The 24635-nt window shown below is 33.7% G+C and overlaps 1 protein-coding gene across 2 annotated transcripts in view; it reads left to right on the forward strand.

The window, feature by feature from the left end:
• SUZ12 (SUZ12 polycomb repressive complex 2 subunit) overlaps positions 1 to 24635 on the forward strand; it is a 40496-nt gene that overhangs the window by 13031 nt on the left and 2830 nt on the right. For both annotated transcript variants that reach the window (XM_032617247.1, XM_032617246.1), the window contains 11 exons: positions 4891 to 4940; positions 8562 to 8647; positions 10432 to 10663; positions 11784 to 11877; positions 16090 to 16195; positions 19598 to 19775; positions 21230 to 21321; positions 21545 to 21688; positions 22174 to 22331; positions 22714 to 22912; positions 23398 to 23477. In XM_032617247.1, the coding sequence (XP_032473138.1) occupies positions 4891 to 4940; positions 8562 to 8647; positions 10432 to 10663; positions 11784 to 11877; positions 16090 to 16195; positions 19598 to 19775; positions 21230 to 21321; positions 21545 to 21688; positions 22174 to 22331; positions 22714 to 22912; positions 23398 to 23477 (1419 nt within the window). The remainder of the gene's footprint in view (positions 1 to 4890; positions 4941 to 8561; positions 8648 to 10431; positions 10664 to 11783; positions 11878 to 16089; positions 16196 to 19597; positions 19776 to 21229; positions 21322 to 21544; positions 21689 to 22173; positions 22332 to 22713; positions 22913 to 23397; positions 23478 to 24635) is intronic.

Consider the following 24635-nt stretch of genomic DNA (forward strand, 5'->3'; position numbering starts at 1 on the left):
GGCTAGAGCAGATGGCCATGACCAGATAATGCAGAGCCTCGTAGGCTATTTAAGGATGTTGGTCTTTATCCTAAGAAAGCCATAAATTATTTTAAATAGATATATTGCATTAATGGTGTTTCCCTAGCCACCTCTTTTGTAGATTTAGCTGCATTTTTAAAACTTCAAGCTGCTTTGTAAGTTGATTGTCTTTTCCACCATAATAAGATCTGATGTCTTCCTCCCTCCCCTTTCTCTTTTTTTTTTTTTTAACAGTTCCGTCTTGATTGTAAGTTTTGTTTTCAAATCAGCATCTTTTCAAACTTAAGTTTTGTTCGTTTTTCAGAATCTGGGCCATAGATTTCTTTGTACATACCTACTCCTGAAGATGCCTTATCATTCACCACTGAACGCATAGGATTCTTAAAATCTAAGTATTTAAGAACACATTTTCTTTCCCCAAAACAATCATATCTCTATTGACTTTCTTTTTTACTGAATGCAGTGGCTGTTTTTTTCACTCTTAAAGAAAATAAACGTCTTTTAGAAACAGCTCGATACATACAGTCTTCAGTGTGAAGCAATACACTACTAATAAGAACACTAGTTATCTTAACATTTACAGTTTTCATATCTATATGTATATGTATACATATATACACTATATAATGAGGCCAGATAGGAACAGATTTTTAAAATGTTCCTTCTTGTGTAATCTTTGGCTTTACAATAATCCCTTTATGTTCTGTCTACAATACTTCTGGGAGGTGATTCATTTATATGTAATGGACTCCCAGCCCTCATTCAACTTTATCTTCTCACTACAAAGTGTTCTCATCCTTAGGTCTGAACCTGGAAAGAGACATTGGATTCCAGAATAATGAGCTTGATGCAGTCACCAATTCCTCAGCTTTATAATACATCATAGCATGAAATGTAATAGTGTAGATGCCAAATAGCTTATCATCACACTTGGGCTATTTTGAGGTGATACCGCCATGACCCTAGAAATGAAGCCTTATACCTGCCACTATCAGATTAATGTGTACAAATTCAAGGCACTCATCTTGGTTTCTTTCCTGCATAAAAATGTTGGTCCTTCTGTGGGATCTGGCTGTTCTTAAAATTTGAGTTTCCTCTCATCTCAAAATGTTAGTCCCTTATGAATTTAAATTTACTTAACCTTATTCTGCAGGCTTCTTTAGAATTGTCAGGTACTTGTGTTTAGAATCTTATCCCCAAATTTCACATTCCCCCTCTAGTTTCCTATTGCCATATTGCTTGCTTCCTAAGATACAGATAGGGAACACATCACAAAGATGAACCAAATCCTTATCTGATATCTTATCTTGATCATCTAAGCTAGATCCTTTGCTGCCTAAAACTAAATAGGCCTGACCATGTTTCTTTCTTCTCTTCTTCTGATCCAGTTTAACCAGTTAAAATGTGGACAAGGTAGCCACAAGATGAGGGAAGAGGGTAAATCAAAGGGAAAAAAACAGCCCTTTTTCCTTGGACTCAGCCATCAGTTAGGCCTCATTGTTACATTTTATTCTAGGTACACATCAAGAGTGTTTACTTTTAGGAAGGGAAGGAGGAGGGGAAATTATGCATAGCAAATCACATTCCCGTTTGTTTTTTAAGTTGGTTAATTGAAATTTGGAATTCCTTTTCTCAAAGAAACGTTATAATGGTGGCTGAATGTGCTTGCCATTTTATTTAACTTATAATGTAGCAATTAAAACTGTGTCTCAGACCATCCTTTGGTGACCTTTTTGTTTGTTTTTAATTTCCAGTCTTTTGTAGATGGATACTTTTGTAAATGCACTGATCACATACTTGGATGTTACGGCAATGTTAAATTTTTATGAAAGTGGTTAAAGTCTTATTCTCAACTTCTTGCCTTGTTGTGGAATGGTAACAGTTTCCCGACTGACCTCAGTTTGCAGACCACGTTTTGAATAACACTAATTTAAAATATCTTCTGGGGTAGATCAATGCAAGGTATTTCTGTCATTTCACAGCTGGAACTTAGAATCACATTCCCTATAAAAACAATGTAAATAATATTATAAGTACTACAGTATAATGGGTCCTGATCCCTGAACTTAAAAATCTTATTACTCTAGGGAGGACATCATTATCCTTTTGAAAATCATTTGTTGAGTGCCTTTCTGTAAGACACTGCTAGGTGCTAAGGACACTGATATGTCAAAAGAGAATGTGTGTGAAAAAATTGTGACAAAAAAGTGGTAAATACAAGTGTTTGTAAAGGAAATTAAGCTCTGGGATGTTTGGGGATGGGTCTTTGTAGAAGAGGGAGAGGGTTTTTGTGTGTGTGTGTGTGGTACGTGGGCCTCTCACTGTTGTGGCCTTTCCCGTTGCGGAGCGCAGGCTCAGCAGCCATGGCTCATGGGCCCAGCCGCTCCGCGGCATGTGGGATGCTCCTGGACCGGGGCACGAACCCGTGTCCCCTGCCTCGGCAGGCAGACTCTCAACCACTGCGCCACCAGGGCAGCCCAAGGGAGAGGGTATTTTGATGGATTGTTTAGTATTTTATCCAAGCCTCACAATCTTGAGAGAGGTTATCTCCTCATTTTATAGATATCAGGTCACAGCTAATAACTGGAGCCAGAATTCAAGCTTGGATTTTGTCATTCTATTCTACTTTCCTGTATATGGCTTTAGTAGAGGTAAAAAGGAATGGGAACCGTATTACAGACAGCAGTTAGACAAAAGATTTCGCAGTTCGGGACCCATTAGAAAATTGTAGAAAGGAATGATTCATTCAAAATCATTTTAAGAAAATTTACCTGGCCTTAGTATGTAGGTTTAACTGAAGCAACTAAGAATAGGATAGACTGGTTGTGACTAATGGATTATCTTCTAACATGGAAAATGTAGAATATTTCTTTCAGTTTTGTTTTGGAGTTTCACCAATTCTGCATTGTAGGTTACATTTATGGAACAGTTTTGATAGGAAAATGCTAATTATCTTTTAGTAAAATGGCACGTAGATTTCATAGATGGTAGATATACTTTTTAAAAATCAACTTTGGGTATAATTAACATTCAATAAAATACACTCACCGTAAGTATATAGTTTGAGTTTTGACAAATGTATGCATTCGCACAAGCATAACCACAATTAAGATATAGAACATTTTCATTACCTTGAAAAAGTCCTTTGAGCTCCTTTACAGTTGATCCCCTTAATGTACTTTTTTTTTTTTTTTTGCGGTACACGGGCCTCTCACTGTTGTGGCCTCTCCCGTTGCGGAGCACAGCCTCTGGATGCGCAGGCTCCGCGGCATATGGGATCTTCCCGGACCGGGGCACAAACCCGTGTCCCCTGCATCGGCAGGCGGACTCTCAACCACTGCGCCACCAGGGAAGCCCTGTGCTTTTTTTTTTGAAGTATAAATTTATATGCATTCCAATTCACTCTTTGGTGTATAGTTCTGATGCATTCAATCAGGTAACAACCACTACAATTAAGATAAACCCTACAGATTCTCTCATGCCCCATTTATAGTCAACTCCCCACTTCCTTTGTGTTTTTGAAATGTATCTGATATGTGTTAGAAAGTAATATACATGAATTACCTGTTTTCAAGAATCCCGTTTTATTTTTCTTGATACTTAAGTTATAGTTGCTATTCTTAGTTTTTCCTTGCTGTGTTTATGCTTTCTAACTCTGCTTGGACCCTTACACTTCTACTCCACCATAGTCATTTTGTTCTCTACTGATATCCTAGCATACTTTTCTTAGTATAGTACTGTCTTAGAAATGCCCTTCAGGACCTCCACCCTGAAGTTTTTTTAGCATACACTTTCATAGATTACCTCACTAAGAAAATAGAGGCATCCTCACATCTTCTGTTGAAATATCTCACTTACCTCCTGTTTCTCTCAGATGAAGAAGAGTCCTGGGCAAAGTTACAAAGCTGGCCTCTTTATAATATGTCCTCATTTCCAGTCATTACTTGTTCCTTAACGCTCTCTTGCCTCAAAGTCTTTATATAACTCTTCCCCTCTGATTATAAGAATGCATAGATTGTCACCATCATTTAAAAAAAAACAAAAACGTACCCTTTATTGATCCCTGTTGCCCTTTTACTGCTATTTACTTTGATTCTTTAGTCAATTTCTTGAGTAACAGTACTGCTTCCCTTTTCCCAACATCTGTTCTGGAAAGTTATGAATGGCTCCTGATCACGAGATAGATTTCTCTTTTTCCAGTTTAAAGGTACTACAAAAGCCTGTTGATGTTTTTATTTATTCTAGCACAAATTAATAGTTTTTCCATTGGTAGTAAATATTTTTCAAAACAAAAGGATCATTATAGTTTATGCTTCCTTTTCATTGCTTCTAAAACTAAAAGTGAAAATGACCAGTTGAAACAGTAAATTACAAATCTATAGTAGATTTGTGATTGTATATTTCATCCCTAATTGAAGTAGAAAGTGATGGTTCTGCATCATTTGTTAGGAGGTTGAAATTCCGTAGCTTGAAAATACTCAAACACTTTTGCCTGGATTCAGCTACCATTTTGACAGGTGGGAAGGGAAAACCTGTCCCCATTTTATAGGTAGAACACTAATGCACAGTAAATTATCTTGCCTCTTATTTGGTGGTCTGTTTTTTTCTGCCTTGCTTCTTTGCTGTTTTTGTTTTTATTTGTGTGTGTGTGTGTGTGTACGTGTGTTTTTAATGTGTATAAACACACTGTTTTGGATGTCATACTTAACAGGGAGAGCATGGGGTCATGGACTTGAACAGAGTTAAGAATTAGACAGCCAAATATTTATAAATTAGCTGAAGTAGCTTTGCTTTCAGTGTTATATTTTAAAGTTTAGGTTATTTTTATTATAGAATATTAAAGTGATAAAATTTTTTTGTTCTGTTTAGCTTGTCAGCTCATCTGCAGCTTACATTTACTGGTTTCTTCCACAAAAATGGTATGTACTTAAACATATTGGCATTCTTACAACAAAACACCTTTGTGACTGAAAAATAAAATTGCGTGTAAGTTCATAAAATGATATTTAATGGAAAAGATGGTGATGTTGATAATTTAATTTCTCTTTAGTGGATTTCTCCAACAGTTTCAATTATTGCTTTATTTGGTCAATGGTGGGATATGGAGGAGGTAACTTGCAACTCATTAAACTTTAAAAGTAGTAGTTCTTAAATTTTAGTGTGTGTAGAAACATTTTGACAGTTTGTTTGAAATGCGTATACCTGGACCCTACAGGGACTCAGATCTAGCAGGGTTTTGGTGGAGCTTAGGAGTCTGCATTTTAATAAAGCACCAAGGTAATTCAGAGGTACGTTGTCTGAGGAACAAGTTTTAAGAAACTCTGGCTTTAAAAAATGTGAAAAAAAAAAAAAGAATGTCAATATATATGTGTGTAACTGAGTCACTTTGCTGTACAGCAGAGGTTGGCACAATATTGTAAATCAACCACACTTAAATAAAAATAAATAAGAAACTCTGCCTTAAAAGTTTTTAAAAATTGTAGGTAGACTTTATACATAAGGTTATGTTCATCGCCTGGTTTTCTTATTGCTGTCTTGCTGTCTATTTAAGTTTTAAGTAGATTTTTAAATTACTAAAATAATCAGTGCTGTGTGGGATCATTCTTGAGAAGGTAAACGTTAGCTTCATTTGGCTCATATCTAAATAGATGAAATTCCAGCTCTTACCGCTCAACCGTACCTTTTAGGGCTCTAAGTATTGCCGTTTAAAAAATGGTGTGTAACATTATCTTACCCAACTCAGAGCCATCATCTTTCCAAAGATCGTAAGTAGAAAATAATGGGAAGGACTTGTAATGAAATTAAATTTCTTAGATTTTTTATTTCCAACATTTTTCGAACTTTAAATTATAAAGACTTATGATGAGAATTGTAGTTAATTGCCTTAGAACCTGGAAGAGGTGAAGAGTGTCCTGAGTAGAACCCTTTTCTGCATAAACATTTTGAGGGTTTGTTTGTTTGTTTTTTGTTTTTTTTTGTGGTACGCGGGCCTCTCACTGCTGTGGCCTCTCCCATTGCGGAGCACAGGCTCGGGATGCGCAGGCTCAGCAGCCATGGCTCACGGGCCCAGCCGCTCCGCAGCATGCAGGATCCTCCCAGACTGGGGCACAAACCCGCGTCCCCTGATTCGGCAGGCGGACTCCCAACCACTGCGCCACCAGGGAAGCCCTTGAGTATTTTTTTAATACAATAATAAAACAACTGAAACAACCACTGCTACCAATGGGATATATCAATGTGTTAGATATTATATAAAGAAAATTATATAGTCTTAAATGTTACTTCATTAAAAGAGGTGAAAGCGTACTGGGTAAAGTTTCAGTTGGTTTCAGAATGGATAAAATGCCTCTAGGCTTGTCCATGTTAAATTTGTGTGTGTATCCTTTAATAATCATGTAATGGAATAAAACCTTTATAAGAAACAGGTCAGGTTGGTCATCCTTGGTATTGTTTAGTAAGAAACAAAGTTTAATAATAAGCAGAATGGTTATATTAGAACAGTTTGATAACTAACCAGGTTTTTAATGTAAGAAATTTGAAGTCTGGTCATATCTGTATTAGCAGTTAATGTAACGTTACTTCTAGTTTTGCCTTATATCTGGTCTATTTTTTTATATAGAAGTAACCTCAGTAGCATTTTCATGTTTTTTTTCCTCCTAAATCATTTATAATCATCTTGTAGAGTTCATATTTCTAATCATTCATCATACTTGGTCTTCTCTGATACTTAAAAAGTACATGAACTCTTAATACTTTAGAAGCTTATAATTTGAATTTTATAGGTTTGTTAGCCCTTTGTTCTCAGGGACTTCTATAAAACATATAAATTATTCATCACTGAAATCATTATGGATATTAATGGAATAATATTTACTAATTAATATTATTTGATTAATAGTAATTAAATTTACTTGAATTAATTAGTTGAAATTAACTGGAACATGGTACGATAAACTTTTTTCCCATCTACATGACAAAAAAGTTCAAAAATTGCACAAATTCACTTGAACTTTGTTTTCTTGATATTACTGAAGTAAATGAGAAAGTAAACTCTGTTGATACTTCTATTTCCAGAAAATAATTTCCCATTATAACTTTGAAATTAGTGGAAGTTGGAAAGAAGCAGATATATTGCCTCCCTTGTCTATTCAAGGTATATTTGTAGTTTTTTTTTTAAGAAATAATATTTTTAAGAAATCAGGATAGAAAAGCAACATCACAATCCCTAAAATATTATTTTTTTCTTTTGTTTTTAAATGAAGACTTTTGTTTAGCAATTACTACTTGAGACTGCTTAGAATGAATACACAAAGATTATTAGGGTACTATTTTCATGGTGAGTATTGTTCAGAGAGTATTTTTGTTACTGCATTTTAGATATTTGGTTATTTTATGGTATATTAAATTATTTTTATTCTGGATGCAACTTTCAAGAGACTGATTGAAATGTATTTTATGTATACACCCTGAGTAAGAAGAATGTTTTCAAGTAGAAAGAAGTCCAAAATCTCAGAAAAAAAATTATTTTATTTCTGTATATGTTTATGGATTTATCTATAATATATAGAGAACTATATAGAAGTACATAGTAGTTCGATATATTAGGAACTTGATGAATGAATGATTAAATATTTAAGTTTTTTGGACTATTAATGCCTTTGGGATTAAAGACAAGCTGTAGGGAAGTATTCTGGAACCTTAATTTGCAGAAGCCTTTGTTAGTTCATTGATATAGAGGATACAGACTACTACTTTAAAATTAAATTTCCTAAACATTATAAACCAAGAGATTTCCCTAGGTAGTAAATAATATCTTGATTTTTGCTATCCCATTTAGGCATGTAAGTTTTATGTTTAATATTTTTTGAAAACTTTTTAAAATCCCTTTGGTTATAAGTTTTGATCAAATCAAAGAGCCTTTTAGTGGGCTTCCCTGGTGGCACAGTGGTAGAGAGTCCGCCTCCCGATGGAGGGGACACAGGTTCGTGCCCCGGTCCGGGAAGATCCCACATGCTGCGGAGCGGCTGGGCTCGTGAGCCTGCGCGTCCGGAGCCTGTGCTCCGCAACAGGAGAGGCCACAACAGTGAGAGGCCCGCGTACTGCAAAAACAAAAAGAACAAAACAACAACAAAAAGAGCCTTTTAGTTTAAATATCTGAGCATTCAAAATGAAATGAAATATGTAAAATAGTAACCAGTTCAATTTAAATGTATCTTAAACTAAATAATGTTTCTAATAGATTTTAGAAGAAGGAAAAAAAAATGTTAATGTTTATTTTGTGTGTTAACCTCTCCTGAGCTATTTCATTTGTGCTTTCTACTAAGAAGCCTTAACTGTATTTGTCAAATTTGAAACTGATTTTGGGAAAAAGGAACGAGTAAACTTCTGAGAAGACTTCATTATAGGAAGTCTTTTTTGTAAATTCTCAGACTTCTTAGGAAAATGAATACTATTTTTTTACAATAGATTTTAATCACTTCTCGGCCTTTTGGCTAAGATCATGTGTAAAATAGATTTTAAAGTATTGATTTTCTATTTAGATAAGCCATCACAAAATTCAGAAAATGAACAAAATTCTGTTACCCTGGAAGTCCTGCTTGTGAAAGTCTGCCACAAAAAAAGAAAGGTAATGTATAGGATGATACTGGTAGATGAAATGGAATAATTTTTTTCATTGAATATGTTTATGCATATATATAGTTTATGCATATAAACCTTAAAAGCTTTTAAATATGTTGATGGCTGAATTGTAAAACTGATAACCTCTTTTGCCAACCTCCCATATCTTCATGTTTTTTCTAATCTGCCTATAGGTATCTGCATAAAACTTGCTGTTACAGGAGTATGACAGTGACGGGAAGAAGCTATCTTTTAGCATCTTAGGACATAAATTCAGTTGCTTCCTGCCACTCCAGTCTCTTAGCTTATTTGTTTTAGCTATTTGTACACATTAATGTTTTAAATAAGGGCTAAGAGAGAGTTTTTCCCAAAAGGATTATCTTGTAACACTACTCTCAGGCAAAGAAATTTCTGTTTCTAGCATTATCAGCCATTAACTTATAAATATATTGCTTCAAATTTTTATTTATAATATGAAATCATTTCACCATGGAAACAAGTATTATGGTGGTTAAATTTCCTGGGCAACCCACCAAAGCCAACAGATATACTTTTAGTAGCCTTAAGTCCTTGGGTATTTTAAGAATGGGCGGGAATTCCCTGGCGGTCCAGTGGTTAGGATTTCATGCTCCCACTGCAGGGGGCCTGGGCTCGATCCCTGGTCGGGGAAGTAAAATCCCACAAGCCATGTGGTGAGACCAAAAAAAAAAAAAAAAAAAAAAAAAACAAAGGAATGACCTGTATAGAGGTTCTGATTGCTCATGCTTTTCCAAAATCAATCACAGTAAGGTGATATGGTGAAAACTGTGCTAGAGCGTTGGTATGGAATAGACCAAGGTGATGGGAGACAGCAGTGTAAGCATTAAAAACTCTATAAAGTTAGTTAGTAATACTCCACGCTCCCACCCAACCCCCATACACAACAAGTAGTGCTGTGAAAATTCAAGATAATATTATTATTTAGGCAAAAAAATGTGCCTGTAACTATAGTATGGTCCTTTTTGTGTTAAAAAAAATAATAGGCGTAAATGTTTTCTTCAAAGGATATATACAACCAATTGCTAATATTAGTCTTCTCTGGAGTATAAGACCTGGGGGATGGAGGAGACTTTTATTTTTCTCATTTTATATTCTTGTAGAGCAGAATTTTAAGACCATAGCATGTATTCTGTTTGTTTTTAAAAAGAAGTTACCTAAAATAATGTACTATATTTTCTTGTTAAAAAGGTCTTCTGCATCTTGCAATTTTTCAGCTTTGCTCTTTCAGCATAACTCTAGTTATAGAATTACAGAATATTACTCATAAGATGATTGTTACTTCTTATAAACAATATATTTAAATATATGGATTTACTATTTCTCAGTGTTGTTGATAATGGGGTTATTGTATTAATCTTTTTTCATTTCTAACAGTCCTGAGTCATTTTGTTAAAATAGAATGTTTAAGAGGAAAAGATTAATTTACATGAGTTGTAATATTTTAAGCATGGTTTTAGTTCTATATTTCTAACTTAAAACTTTCAGATGACCATCAGCTAAATATTAGATATACTATTATATCATTATTTTCATTATATTGAGGATATCCTCAATTGTGCTAATATTTGAAAGATAGTTGATCCAAATTTTCTTTTTGCTTCATCACAATTTTCAGACATATGGTTAGAATTTTAGCATGGCATTTGGAAATCATGGCCTATACCATATTTCCTATAGCTGTGATTAGAGGTTTTATTGTAATTCTTACAATTGCATATGCATAAATAAATATAATAATCTTTGCCTTTGCAGGATGTAAGTTGTCCAATAAGGCAAGTTCCTACAGGTAAAAAGCAGGTGCCTTTGAATCCTGACCTCAATCAAACAAAACCTGGAAATTTCCCGTCCCTTGCAGTTTCCAGTAATGAATTTGAACCTAGTAACAGCCATATGGTGAAGTCTTACTCATTGCTATTTAGAGTGACTCGTCCAGGGAGAAGAGAGTTTAATGGAATGATTAATGGAGAAACCAATGAAAATATTGGTAATTTTTATTTTAATAATTTTACTAGATTTTGTTGTTGGAGATTATTAATGTGATCAGTGAAAATGATTGAACTAATACATCTTCGTAGTATTCATAATTGTGTACAGAATATTTCTTTTTTTAGTTATTTTCATAATTATTTAGAGGGAAAAATGGTGCAGAACTAGAAATAAATGCATGTGTTCTAATAGCATGGCCTTTATTTGCAAATCTCTTACAGTCTAATGAGATAATTAATTTTATGGTAGATTGGCCTTGCTCTTAGACTTTTGGCTATCGTGTTGTACTAGGTATTTAACCTGTAAAATTCTCATTGTTGTATGATGAAACATTTCATGCAGCAAAAAAAAAAAAATTATATATATATATATATATAAATAAATAAATACTGGATGGAAAAGACTGGTATTTAAATTAGTCTCTCAGCAAACAATGAATTCACTCCCCCCTCAACATTTTATTGTGAAAAATTTCATACATACAGAACAGACAAAAGAATTTGGTAGTGAACACCTATCTACCCACCACTTAGAGTCTACAGTTAACATTTTATTATACTTACCATACATCTATCCTTGTATCCTACCAACAGTTCTGAATCCACCTTTGAGGTGATCATTCAAACAACATATAGATGCTGGGGACACAAAGATGATTAAGAAATCCAGTCCCATCTTCCAAAGGCTCATAACCTAGAGTATGGAGATAAACATAAAATATAATTGCAGCTAAATGATATGTGGTATAATAGAGGTATTTGTGAAGTTCAGGGGAGAAGCACCTAGGAAGAAATAATCATTGAGTTTTGAAGTTCCTGGAAAGTAACCATGAATGAGGAGGGTTTTTTTCTCCTTGCCTAGCAATAAAGATCATTCTGAACAGAAAATAATATTTGCAAAATTGTGGGATTAATAATGTCAATGAATATCAAAAAGTAAGGACATACACATAAAGTTGAGACATAAAGTTGAAGAGTGTTTAGATATTATTATATTGTAACTTAAGTTTATTTGTACCTCATTTGGGATAAATGTAGTATGTTATGTGAAGGGACTATATATCATAAGTATGTTTTTGCTTGAATATTTGATTCATGAGAAATGTTTGTCAAATTCAGATGTCAATGAAGAACTTCCAGCTAGAAGAAAACGAAATCGTGAAGATGGGGAAAAAACATTTGTTGCACAAATGACAGTATTTGATAAAAACAGGTAATGTTGATGGACAAGCAAGGCTCCCATGTTTTAGAAATGTTTTTATTTTGAAGCAGAATATAGTGGTGATATTGTTTCTTTGCCTTTGTTTCTCTTTATTCTTATGGATGAAAAAAGAAATTTGCAAATACTGAACTTTTCTCTTTATCACGTAGAAAGCAATAAACATATATGAGGAACTATTTGAACGGCTCAGTTAAGATTGTTTATTCAGCTAGTATTTTCTGAGTGTCTCCTCTTTGTCAGACATTGTTTTAGGCAGTGAGAAGGCAACAAAACCCCTGCCCTCATGGAGCTTAACTTCTAGTGGAGGAAACAGACACCACCCCCCAAAATTGTATCAACTGATGTCACTTAGTGGGAATGCTGTGAAGAAGAATAAAGAGAATAAATGGTGGTTTTTGTAGAGAAAGCCTCTGAGAAAAGGTCATATTTGAGCAGAGACCTGAATGAAGTGGGCCCCGTGCAAATCTTGAGATTATGTATTTACTAGAGTTAAGGAAGAAAAGTGTGTGTAATCATCATTGTGTGGCTCTGTGTGCGTTTGGCACAAGGTAGCAAGGAACACTGGATTTATAATCATCTGCAGTTTTTGTTTGGGAATGAAGCATCTTAGTGCCAGTAAAAGAACCTCTGGGAAGCAAATACAGCATTCTTTTTTGATAGGGTTGGAGGATGAAACCTGTAATACATCATGATTTCTTGTCCTAGGCTGCTCACTGGTAGTTAACACAGTTCAGTTAGGTATAGGAGAAAGAGCCAAGAAAAGCAATTAGTGTGTTTCTCCTGCTCTTTAAAAAGTAAATTGTTGCTTTAATGTAATCCACTTATTAGCCACTAGGGTAAAGAAAGGTTATAGGGCTTTTAATGGGAAAGCAAAGGTGATTAGGAATAATGCCATGGATTTTGCTACCATATTGTCTTAGAATATATCACTTAATGTCGCTTAATGTTACCGGCAGAAACCAATACAGTGTTTTTTTTTTAAGTCAGAAATTTGAATGTGGATCAAAAATTTTAATGGAGAACAACAGAAACATATATGCTAGGAGATAGGGGTTGTGTCTGTGGGAGAAGCAGTTAGGCTGTTTTTGCACACTGGGCTTCATCAGTGTTGGTAAATGTTCTATATATTTTAGGCAGCATGAGGGGAGGGGTACATTATATTCTTTTAAGAATTCTTTCTACCTTATATTAACATATTCCTTGTACGTTAAAACAAAAAAACTGCTTTTTTAAAAAAGTACCAAGGGGAAATCATGGGAGAATTTTCTCCCAACTTCTTTTGAAAATTTCCAAACCTATAAACAAGTTGAAAGAACAATACAGGTAGTAATTAATACCCATGTACCCTTCACCTAGATTCATCAGTTGTTAACATTTTACCACATTTGCTTTATTTGTGAGTGTATTTTTGTGACAAACCATTTGAGGGTTAGATCATGACACTGGATTTCATTCCTTATTCATAAACACTTCATTCAGCGTATATCTCCTAAGAGCAAGGACATTTCCCTCCATAACCACAGTACGCCTATCATATTCAGGAAATTTAACATGATACAAAAAATAGAATACTCTCTCCCCAGTTTCCTCGATAATGTCCTTTTCTGTTCCCCACTCACCCCAGTCAAGGATTGCGATCTGTCAGTTGCCATATCTATTCAGTCTCCTTCAATTTGGAACAGTTTTCCAGCCTTTTTTTTTTTTTTTTTTTTTTGCCTTTTATAACAACACTTTAAATACAGGCCTGTAGTTTTGCAGAATGTCTTTCAATTTGGACTTTTGTGATTGTTTCTTTATGTTTAGATTCGGGTTAAACATTTTGGGCAGGAACACTAATTGGTGATGTGTTCTTTGTGCACGTCACAGACACAGCTGATATTAGGTTTGATCACTTGGCTAAAGTGGTATTTACCATATTTCTCCATTTTAATGGTCCCTTTTCACTTTAATTAATTAATATGCAACCTCTGTAATAATTAATACATGAAACTGGATAAATGTCCTTTTGCTCCCAAGTCTTTTTTTTTTAACGCAATAGTTTAGCATCCATTGATGATTCTTACTTGAGTAAATTATTCTGTGGCTGTGACATGGTAACTTTCTATCAGTTCTTCCATGTTTGGTTTGTTGGCATTTTTCTGTGAAGAAGAGCGTTCCTTCTCTCAACCTTTTTTTTTTAATCAGTATGGATTAACAAATTCCAGTTTTATTCAGTCTGTTTTAATCTATTGATGTTGCTATTTTAATGCTCAAATTGTCCCAAATTTTGTCAGGAGGAGCCCTTCCAAGCAGGCTCCTAAGTCCGTTTGACTTGTTTTTATTTATTTATTTCCTTGTTTTGTGGAATATTCTAGATAGTCCAGGCTTTACATTCTCCTTTTCCTACCTCTGCTCTGGAATTGGCTATTTCTTCAAAGGGTCATAGTTCCTTTCAGTAGAGGAGAAGTATTTGCCAACCAAGATCTGAGGAGTTAGATGTTATAAAAATTCTTTTTATAATCTCTGAGAAGCTAAAGTTTCCTTAAAGAATGACCAAAATTCAAAAGCCATATTGAAAGAGTATGAAATATGGAGTGAAATAAGAAAACTTCTTCTGAAAACAAAAACGCCATCATAAGCCAAGTCAAAATAAAGATGACAAGTCAGGAGAAAATTAATTTCAACTCATAATGTATAGATAGATGCCTCATTCCTTTAATATAAAAAGATTATACTAAGTAAAAAGAAAACCACAGGCCAATAGAAGAATGAGGAAGGGATATCATGAAAATGTTTTCAAGAAAAGAAAATATATATGGTTTTTAAACAACTAAAAGGTAAAACATCTGAATATAGAAGTACACTGAGATGTCATTTTTTCACTTACCAGTTTGACAGATATCAAAAAACTTGATAAAGCACTGTTGATGAGGCTGTGGGGAAAAAGGGCCTCTTCATACACTACAGGTAGGAGTACATTGGATTGTAGCTATCACGTGTTCAGCCATAAAATAGAATATTATGTAGTCATGTAAACATGCAGGAGGAAAAAAGTCCTTTCCATTTTAGAAGTATATACTAATGTATTCCCTATTCAAATTAGTAAATAAAATAAAATTATTTTTAGAATTAATATTCTAAAAATATTAAGTTGAACAGCCTTGTTGATATATTATGAAGTAGAATAAATACAGTAGCACAGCATAAAGACAAAAATTCTTAAGGCTCAAAATCATTCGGTGTTAAGAGTCAGACTTTGGAGACAGATTACCTAGATTCTGTTGCTAGCTCTGGCTACTCACTGTGTCATCTTAAGGCAAGTTATTTAACCCTCTCTGTGCCTCAGTTTCTTCTGCACAATGGAGTAATAGCATCTACTTCATAGAGGTGTTGGGAAGATTAAATGAACTCTGTAAAGTCTAAAATAGTGCCTGGCACATAGTAAGCACTCAATAAATGTCAGCTAATACCACCTAACAGAATTTCTCTAAGACTGATGAATAGATGCCAGATTCTTGATATACAATTAATTATTGAGTATGGTTGAAGAATGGTATTTAGGTTAGTAGTGTTTAATTGTATGGAAAAAATAACATAAACTATGTATACACACACAGATATGTACACACACATTAAAACTATACTGTGAGTATGGGTAGAATTTAATCGATTCTTTGATTCAACCAGTATTCCATTTATTCATTCACCTATGAAATGTTTATTGAGCACCTATATGTGCCAGGTGCCCCCCAGGATCTTACAGTTAATTAGTTTACTGTTCAAGTATAAAAGTCAAGAATTCTAGTTCAAGTACTTACAGTAGTTAAAGATAACAGAGACATAATTCTTAGCGGTTCCCTAAGGCAAGTATTGTAACACCGTTGTTACCTTGTTTTTAAAAGTATAAAGCCTGCACACATGCTTTATACTTAACGTTTAAAACTTAGCAAGTTTTAAGACCTTAGGCATATTATACTTTAAGTGTTTAAAGTTACATCTGGGTAGCTACAGTAATGAAATAATTCTCTAGTAATAATTATCAGTACAAATCATTAAAATTTCTTCTGTCAGGAATGGAGTGTAGGTATATTTTTAAGTCTTGTTGGGTATGTAAGCTAGTTTATAAATTTAATAAATGCTTTTTAGTATAAATCTAAAGATGTAGAATTTGTGTACTTACAATAATACTCAGGTTACTTTAAAGTGTATGTGTTTGTCTAACAGGCGCTTACAGCTTTTAGATGGGGAATATGAAGTAGCCATGCAGGAAATGGAAGAATGTCCAATAAGCAAGAAAAGAGCAACATGGGAGACTATTCTTGATGGGAAGGTATGGACTACTTAGAAGACTGAGCACGTTATAGTTATGAACTCCCATTTTTGATTGATGTTTTCTTCCCCAAATGCAAATTCACATTGGAAGGAATTCATGTTGGAAGGAAGAGTCCTTTTTTTTATACTTTGAAAAACACAAGTCAGAATTATCTAGTCAGAGTATTTAATGGAAGGCATCATCCTTGGAACCAGACTGCCAGCTTCAAATCTCCACTCCTAGCTATGTGGCGTCTGGCAAATTACTTAATCCCCTGTGTGTCTCGGTTTTCTCATTTGTGAAACGAGGCACAGAATTGATGGGTTAAATGAAATGATTAAAGATGCTTAGCACCGTGCCTGGCATAAAATAAGTGCTCAATAAATATTAACTGATATTTTAAATTCCATTCATAGTAACAGCAGGTAACATATGACTAATAAATTTATCAAGAAATCTTCAAATCTTAGATGAAGCAGGCTTAAAATAACTTAGAATTCTAAGAGACTTAAAAAAATAAATAGGCATACATACATTTCTTGGATAGGCAGACTCAGCAGAATACTAATGTCATTTATTTCTAAATATATTAGATCAGTGTACCAGCACAAGCAAAATCCTGATTTTTTTTTAAGCCTTAAAAAATTAGTCTCAAGTTAACCTAGAACAATATGTAATAATACTAAGGAAAATTATGGAAAAGTTTTCTGAGAACCTTTACTTACCAGATAATAGAACATAGTATAAAGTTAAAAGAACTTAAATTTATGGTAAAATCTTAGCAATAGATAAGCACATCACTGAAGCGTAGTCTTGAAATAGTTTCCTGTATATTTTGAATTTAATCTATGATAAAATTGGTGTTAGATCTGTGTGGGAAAGATAAACTGTTCATTATCCATGTGACAGAATTGGTCTCTAGTCTTCTGGAAATAAACTTAGACCTAATAAATTCCAGAAGGCTCATAAATGTAAATGTGAAAATTAACACTATATAACTTCAGAAAAAAATATAGGTGAATATTAATCTTGCTATGAGGAAAAGCCCTTCTAGGTATGCTACAAAAGCTAGAAAGCATAAAATAAAAATGACTAAAGTGAATCATATACTGCACAAATCTAAAGTTAAAAGCAAATGATGGACTGGGGCTAATATTTGTAACATAACAAAAGGCTAATATGAATATGCAGTTAATAAAAACATAAGCAATCTAATTAGAAAAAAAGGGTAAAGAACAGTCTGACAGTTCTTAAAGCAACAAATATAGATGACCAGTAAGCTTTTAAAAAGATATTCAGCCTTACTAGTATTCAAAGATGCAAACAAAATCAGAGATACTACTTTTGACTACTAGTTTGACAACAGTTAAAAAGGGTTGACAGTTTCTAGTTGGAGACGTGAGGACACATGCTCTCAAGTAATGCTTTAATGTAAGAATAAGTTGGTATAACCTTATTGGAGGGCAGACTGGTGATACGAATAATAATTTTAATTGTGTATATAATTATTAAGTTTTATGTAACAGTTAATTTTCATTCTATAGTTTTGTCACAAGGTAGTAACTGTTTAACTGAAAAGATGTAGATTACAAGTCTTGCCTGAAAATTTTAAATAGTGAAAAATTGGAAACACCTTAACTCTAAAAAGATAGCCATTGAAAGAACAATACTTTGACAAGAAGATCCCCATAATATTTAATTTTTATATAATAATACATCCACCTTTTATAAAATTAATCATAATAGTGGTTACCTCTAGGTGATGGGATTTTAAATAATTTTTATTTCTTTATACGTATCTACAGTGGTTGAATTTTCTGCAGGTATTTATTATCTTTCTGTTTTAAATTTCTTTTTTCAAGTTTGTTACGTTTATCCATGGGAAAATAAGGATTATTATATGAGTTGTTGGGTTTTCCCAAGAAATTGAGGCAATATGAAATGGGTATCCTTTTAAGTCAGGTCATATAGATTTGCTTCTTTTTAACAGCTCTGTGTTATTCTTTTAAATAATGTCCCATAATTTACTAAACCAGTGTCACTTCAATGGATAATTTGATTATTTTAATTTTTTTTACATTTTCAAAAATGTTGTAGTGAGTATACTTGTATTGGGTTGACCAAAAAGTTCGTTCAGGTTTCTCTGTAAGATCTTAATGGAAAACCCAAACGAACTTTTTGGCCAACCCATACATGTATCTTTTTGCATTGCAAGTATTTTTATAAGATAAATTCCTAGATATGGACTCACTGTGTCAAAATTGGTTTATATGATTACACTTTCACTTCATTCCATCTAAAATTATAGTTTTAAGAGGATTATTTGTAATAAAGATGTAGAGGAAGATTAGACTTGTGTGGCAGTAAAAATAAATAGGAGCCCATTGAAGGTTTCTGCAAAAGGGAATAGCATGAAAGCAGTCTTTCAGAAGATTATTTGGATATGGATTGGGAAGTAAAAATTAGAAGCTGGGAGAGCAGCTAAGATACTGTACTAATAAGATAGTAAAGATCTATACTTGATTATGTAAGAAAAGCAGAAGCAAGAATAGGGGTCAAGTGTAATTCTGAAATTTTTAGTTTAGGGTCACTAGTAGACTGATAATGCTTGGAACAAAAATAATTGTGCCTGAGAAGGAAAGAAAAGATAATGCGTTCACGTCTAAAAACATATTTTAGTTCAGGGTGACCTTGATATCCAAGTGGCAGTGTTTAGAGCTCAAGTATAAAGAATGGAGAACCAATTTGGGATCATCTGTCTAATGGGTAAATCCTTGAGGATGGGTGAAAGACTCAGGCATATGGCTAAATGTTAGCTAGGAATTAAGGAGGCTAAGAGAAGAGTGGTTTTATAAGTGACTAGAGGTGGAGGAGGAAAGCCAAGATAGTTCAGTGTCCTAAAATCCGAAGAAGAGAAGTAAGGGCAGTCAGTGAAGCTGAGAGAAGTCAAGGAAAATTACTAGTTGTTTTAATAATCATTCAGTTTACACAAAAAAAGTAATTGGTCATCTAAGAGAGGTTGCAGACCAGCAGGCTTTGGGTATCATAGTTTTTAGTTTTTTGTTTTAATTTTTAAATTACCAACAAATAAAAATTGGAATATTTCTCTTGGAAACTTGGAAAAAGATCTGAAAATCTGGCTGTGTTGGGCTATTGTTTGTATGGGGCAACAATTCAGCAATTGCCAATAAGTAGTCACTCTTGTAGACAATCTGAGCCCTCCAGTACTACAGGCTCTACTGCACTGTACATTATTTTATTTGCCTGGCCATCCATGTAGGCATTTGGGGTTTTTAAGGAAAAATCTCTTAAGTCAAATTCACATTAACATGTCATAATAAATATTTTCTTTTTACTCCTACAATTTCTTTCAGTTCATTATTTGGAATCTTCACTGTTTTCATGTTTTTTCTTTTTAAGAGACTGCCTCCATTTGAAACATTTTCTCAGGGACCTACGTTGCAGTTCACTCTTCGTTGGACAGGAGAGACCAATGATAAATCTACAGCTCCTATCGCCAAACCTCTTGCCACTAGAAATTCAGAGAGTCTCCATCAAGAAAACAAGCCTGGTTCAGTTAAACCTACTCAAACTATTGGTATGAAAACTTTGCTGCCAAAATAATGCTTTACAGAGTTAGGACTTAGGCTTTAGATTAATTAGTTTTTGTTTTGCTCCAGTAATCTTTGGGAAATATTATTTGACTTATTAGGTATATTGTGAAGTAAATTAGGGTTCTCCTATTATTAGTCCTTTATTCATAACCTTTGTGCCAGATGTATGTGGGAATTTTGGGGTTTTTTTGGTTTCTTTAATTTTATAAGTGTGGTATAGTATATGCCGTATACTATTATAACACCTCCAAATGAGGTTTATAGATAGCCTTATGTCAGTTCAGGGTTTTTCCATTAAATAAATTTGTCTCCATTAAATAAATAAATAAACTCATGAGAATATGATTGTTTTTCAGAGCTTTTTAGATGTTGGAATTGCAGCTTTAAAGGGCTTTGGAACTGTATGTTTTTAAAAATTCATATAAAAATTTGTTTATGTTATGGAAGTGACTTCATTATTTCAGAGTGTTTGTACAATTTTAGGGCTGGAAAAGGATCATCATAACCTGAATTTTACCAGGTTAAATTTTGCGGTAAATTTTTAAGAGGAAAAACATTTACAAATTGTAGCAGTTAGCTCTGCTAAGGCCCAGGTTGCAGTATTCTTTCATTTTGTTTATCTGCCTGATAAGAACACTGTCCTTGACCTGAGAGCATCCGTATGTTTTTATCTAAGACTGTTTAAGAAGGCAGAAGGCTTAAGACAGCTGTCTTTAATATATACCACTCATGTCCATTAATTGTGTGCAGGTCACTGTAAGTCAGATTCAAGAGATAAAAGAAATGACCCATGTCAGAGGAAAGATTTCCCAAGTAAATTGTGGTCTGGGCACTTCTCAAAGAATTCTGTGGCCAAGTAGATAAAAGAGTTTCAAAGAAACTGAGAAGAAGAGTTTTATACAAAATTGTACATATGAAATGATTACTTATGTCAGAGGAAATAAAAATCTTTATTTTTAAGTCAGTAAAGTAATACACTGGAATTATTAACAAATTATCTTTTGGATTTGGAATGATCTTAGTGCAATCACTTTAATTTCTGTTAAACCAACACTTAGTGGATATCTGCTCACTGCTGTGCACTGGGAATACAAAGTCCAATCAAAACCATACTCTGACCTCAAAGTGCTGAAAGCATTACAGTGACTACATATAATAATTACTTGGGGTTACTTTTAGAATGTTTTAGGACATTATAGGTGGTTTTTAAAGGAAAAAAAAAATGGCTCCTGCCAATAAAGACCTTACTATCTGATTAGGGTTGCTGATTAAGGGGATTGTTCCCCTGAACATCAGTTGAGGGTGAGAACAAACATTGTATTAAATACCACAAGAAGAATTTTGTGAAACCTTTATTGTTTAATTATTTTCACAAGATGTATTACTTCACTTTTAAGAAGCAACTATTTTCATTAAATATAAAAGTATATGTTTTCAGCTGTTAAAGAATCGTTGACTACAGAGCTGCAAACAAGAAAAGAAAAAGATACTTCAAATGAAAACCGACAAAAATTAAGAATATTTTACCAGGTAAACATAGCTGACCCTTCTTTTTTAAGTAATCACGAGATACCTTTGTTTTGCATGTTATATCTGAAATATTTTGGCATATTTAAATAAAAAGAATGCCTCTGACTTGATTTTCCTTTTAAATTGTTTTAACTATTTTTAAAGGTAATATTGAAACAAAATAACTTGAGATATGTAAGTGGAGATTTGCTGTTCTTCTTTTTGTCTTCTGTTATTTTTAAAGTTCCTTTATAACAACAATACAAGACAGCAAACTGAAGCAAGAGATGACCTGCATTGCCCTTGGTGCACTCTGAACTGCCGCAAACTCTACAGCTTGCTCAAACATCTTAAACTCTGCCATAGCAGGTTTATCTTCAACTATGTGGTGAGTGACTTTCATCTTTTCTTACTCATAATATATTATACATTATAATACAATTTGACTTTCAGAAATTGAACTTTGTGCAAAATACCAAAATCTCTACACTGATGGATTGCTTATGCATGAATTAACAGTGAATGAATGATTCGGAGTTTATGTGTATTTGCACAGTACACCTATAATGACTCACATAATCCTCACACCAGCTCTGAATTAAGTGGTAATTTCCTTATCCTTGCTCAGTCAAGAAATCATTTGTACGAAGTTACCAAGCCAGTAAATGGCACAGCCAGGATTATAACACAGACCTTTTTGACTCCAGGTCTTCTGACTTCCTGTTCACCATGCTGGTATGCCTAGCGTATTTTAGTTTTTGAAACATTAAGAGCCCACAAGTACTTTTTAGTTAATTAAGTTGGAAGGATAGGTATTTAAGTTAGGATAATTATTATTTTCTTTTCCTAAACACCTTGCCATTTTTGTTACAGTATCATCCAAAAGGTGCTAGGATAGACGTTTCTATCAACGAGTGTTATGACGGCTCCTATGCAGGAAATCCTCAGGATATTCATCGCCAACCTGGATTTGCTTTCAGTCGCAATGGACCAGTAAAGAGAACACCTATCACACACATTCTTGTGTGCAGGTAGGTAAAAAAGTCATACAACAGAAATTTATTCTGACTTCTATTGATGATGTTGGAGGAATAAAGGGAAGCCAGACAAAGCTACATTTAGGTGGGAATCCTTATTTCAGTATTAGCTAAGTCTCTGGGGTGGTATACTGCTGTGTAACCCTCCCTCGGCTCCTGTTTCTACAGAGGTTTTCTCACTTGCTCCTTACAGCTTTTTCCTGTGTTGTTGATGTTGCTTCTGCTCTAGTGGTTATAGGGGGATTCAAGTGTCTCTCAGTGGAAGTTTGTGTGTGCATACCTAGGTAGAAACCTGTGGGAATGGAATGTACTCTATTTGGGGGGTGTGAGCCTTCTCTGTGTTACTTAACATTACATCAACATTGCTTTTCATTAGGCCAAAACGAACAAAAGCAAGCATGTCTGAATTTCTTGAATCTGAAGATGGAGAAGTGGAACAGCAACGAACATACAGTAGTGGACACAATCGCCTCTATTTCCATAGTGATACTTGTTTACCTCTCCGTCCACAAGAAATGGAAGTAGATAGTGAAGATGAAAAAGATCCTGAATGGCTAAGAGAAAAAACTATTACTGTAATTATTATTATTGTTGTTGCTGTTATCATCATCATCATCGTTGACAATGACTTTTGAATTTTATGATTAAATGATTTTTGTTTGAAAACTAATAATTGTTTAATATGAATTACATTTTGATTTAGTGTAAAGGAGCTTTTTCTAAATTAAGGAATTCAGGAATCTACAATTTTTATAATTGTGTCATTTTGACAGTAACCAACTAAAGGAAATACAAATTTTCTTCTTGTGATTCTGTATTGTGTTTTTTCATTTTATTTAAAGGTAACTATTGTCATAACATAGAATTTCCCTTTTAAAGTTACTACCTAAATAGATGATTTTAAGAAACATTGCCACTTTGCTATATAAATAAGTTGTGGTGTTTTTAGTTGCAAAAAATTCTATTTTTGACATTCTCACAATTTTTTCTTAGAAATACCAATTATACGTATTCTGTATCTAACAGATATTTTTTCTTTCTCTCTTTTTTCTTTTTAAAGCAAATTGAGGAATTTTCTGATGTTAATGAAGGAGAGAAAGAAGTGATGAAACTCTGGAATCTCCATGTCATGAAGCATGGGTAGGGTATTTCTAAATTCAGATATTCCACTTCCTTTACGTTCTTTTTGTTGCTTCACATTCTATAAATCTGTTAGAATCTTACTTAAAATTCTGTTTAGATATAATTTGTCCTCAATATCCTAATTCAAGTATTATAAAGAAAAAATGGTTATCCTCAAAGAATGTTTAAGGAAGGTGCTAGCTCCATCTAACAGCAGGTTTTTATTTAATGTCCTTTTTTAAAAAAAAAAAAATCCAATGTTTATTCCTTTTATTGCTAGGGGATACATAAATAATATGCCATGTGCTACACACCTGGAATTCCTGGAAACTATTTATCACACTTATTGCCACAATTTTTAAAAATTGCTTAATTATTCAGAATAAAATATAAGCAGCTTTTCTGATTTCTTATTACCATTTCATAAAGCTCAAGGTAGAACGATCCTTATTTCTTGTGCCTTTGTGGCTGAAGCATTGTTTTTCCTGCAGATCTGCTTCCTTCCCTATGTGAACTATTTACCTGTCAGTACATATATTTTTCTTCTCTACCTTCATTAGTATTAGATCCTCATATAAGGCTTTCTTGTATAGCACAAGCAATGTAAGGTTTTTTCATTTATAGTTAAATGAAATAAGTGGGAGAGGGCACTTTTGTTTTCTTACTCTTGGGGAGTGAAGAGGAGTTGGTACATAACTTCTAGTCCAGATGTCTGGGTGCATGGCCTGTAGCCTTTTTTTTTGTAAACTGCTTTGAGCTAAGAGTAGTCTTCACATTTTTAGTGGGTTGTAAAAAATTAAAAAGAGGAAGACAACAGAGATCATATATGGCTTGCAAAGCCTAAAATATTTACTATCTAGCCTTTTACAGAAAATATTTGCCTGATCCCTGGTCTAGTCACTAAAACTCAGTTATGAGTAAAGTATGTATATGGAGGCTTGCCTGAAATCTGTTTTTCCTTTTGTCCTGATATGCCAGTTTCAAGATAGAATTTTAGTCAGATTACTTAATTGAGTTCTGTTTTAATTCCTGATCGAAATCTGTTAGCATAACAACTACTGGGTTCATGATACACTGGCATACAGACTGGCAGGTATTTGGTAAACTATTTGGATTTTATCAGATCTGCAGGCAGGCTTTTACAGGCTCTGTTAGTCTCAAGTTTCAGTGGGTAAC

Source organism: Phocoena sinus, chromosome 20, assembly GCF_008692025.1.
Source record: "Phocoena sinus isolate mPhoSin1 chromosome 20, mPhoSin1.pri, whole genome shotgun sequence".
Taxonomy (NCBI): Eukaryota; Metazoa; Chordata; class Mammalia; order Artiodactyla; family Phocoenidae; genus Phocoena; species Phocoena sinus.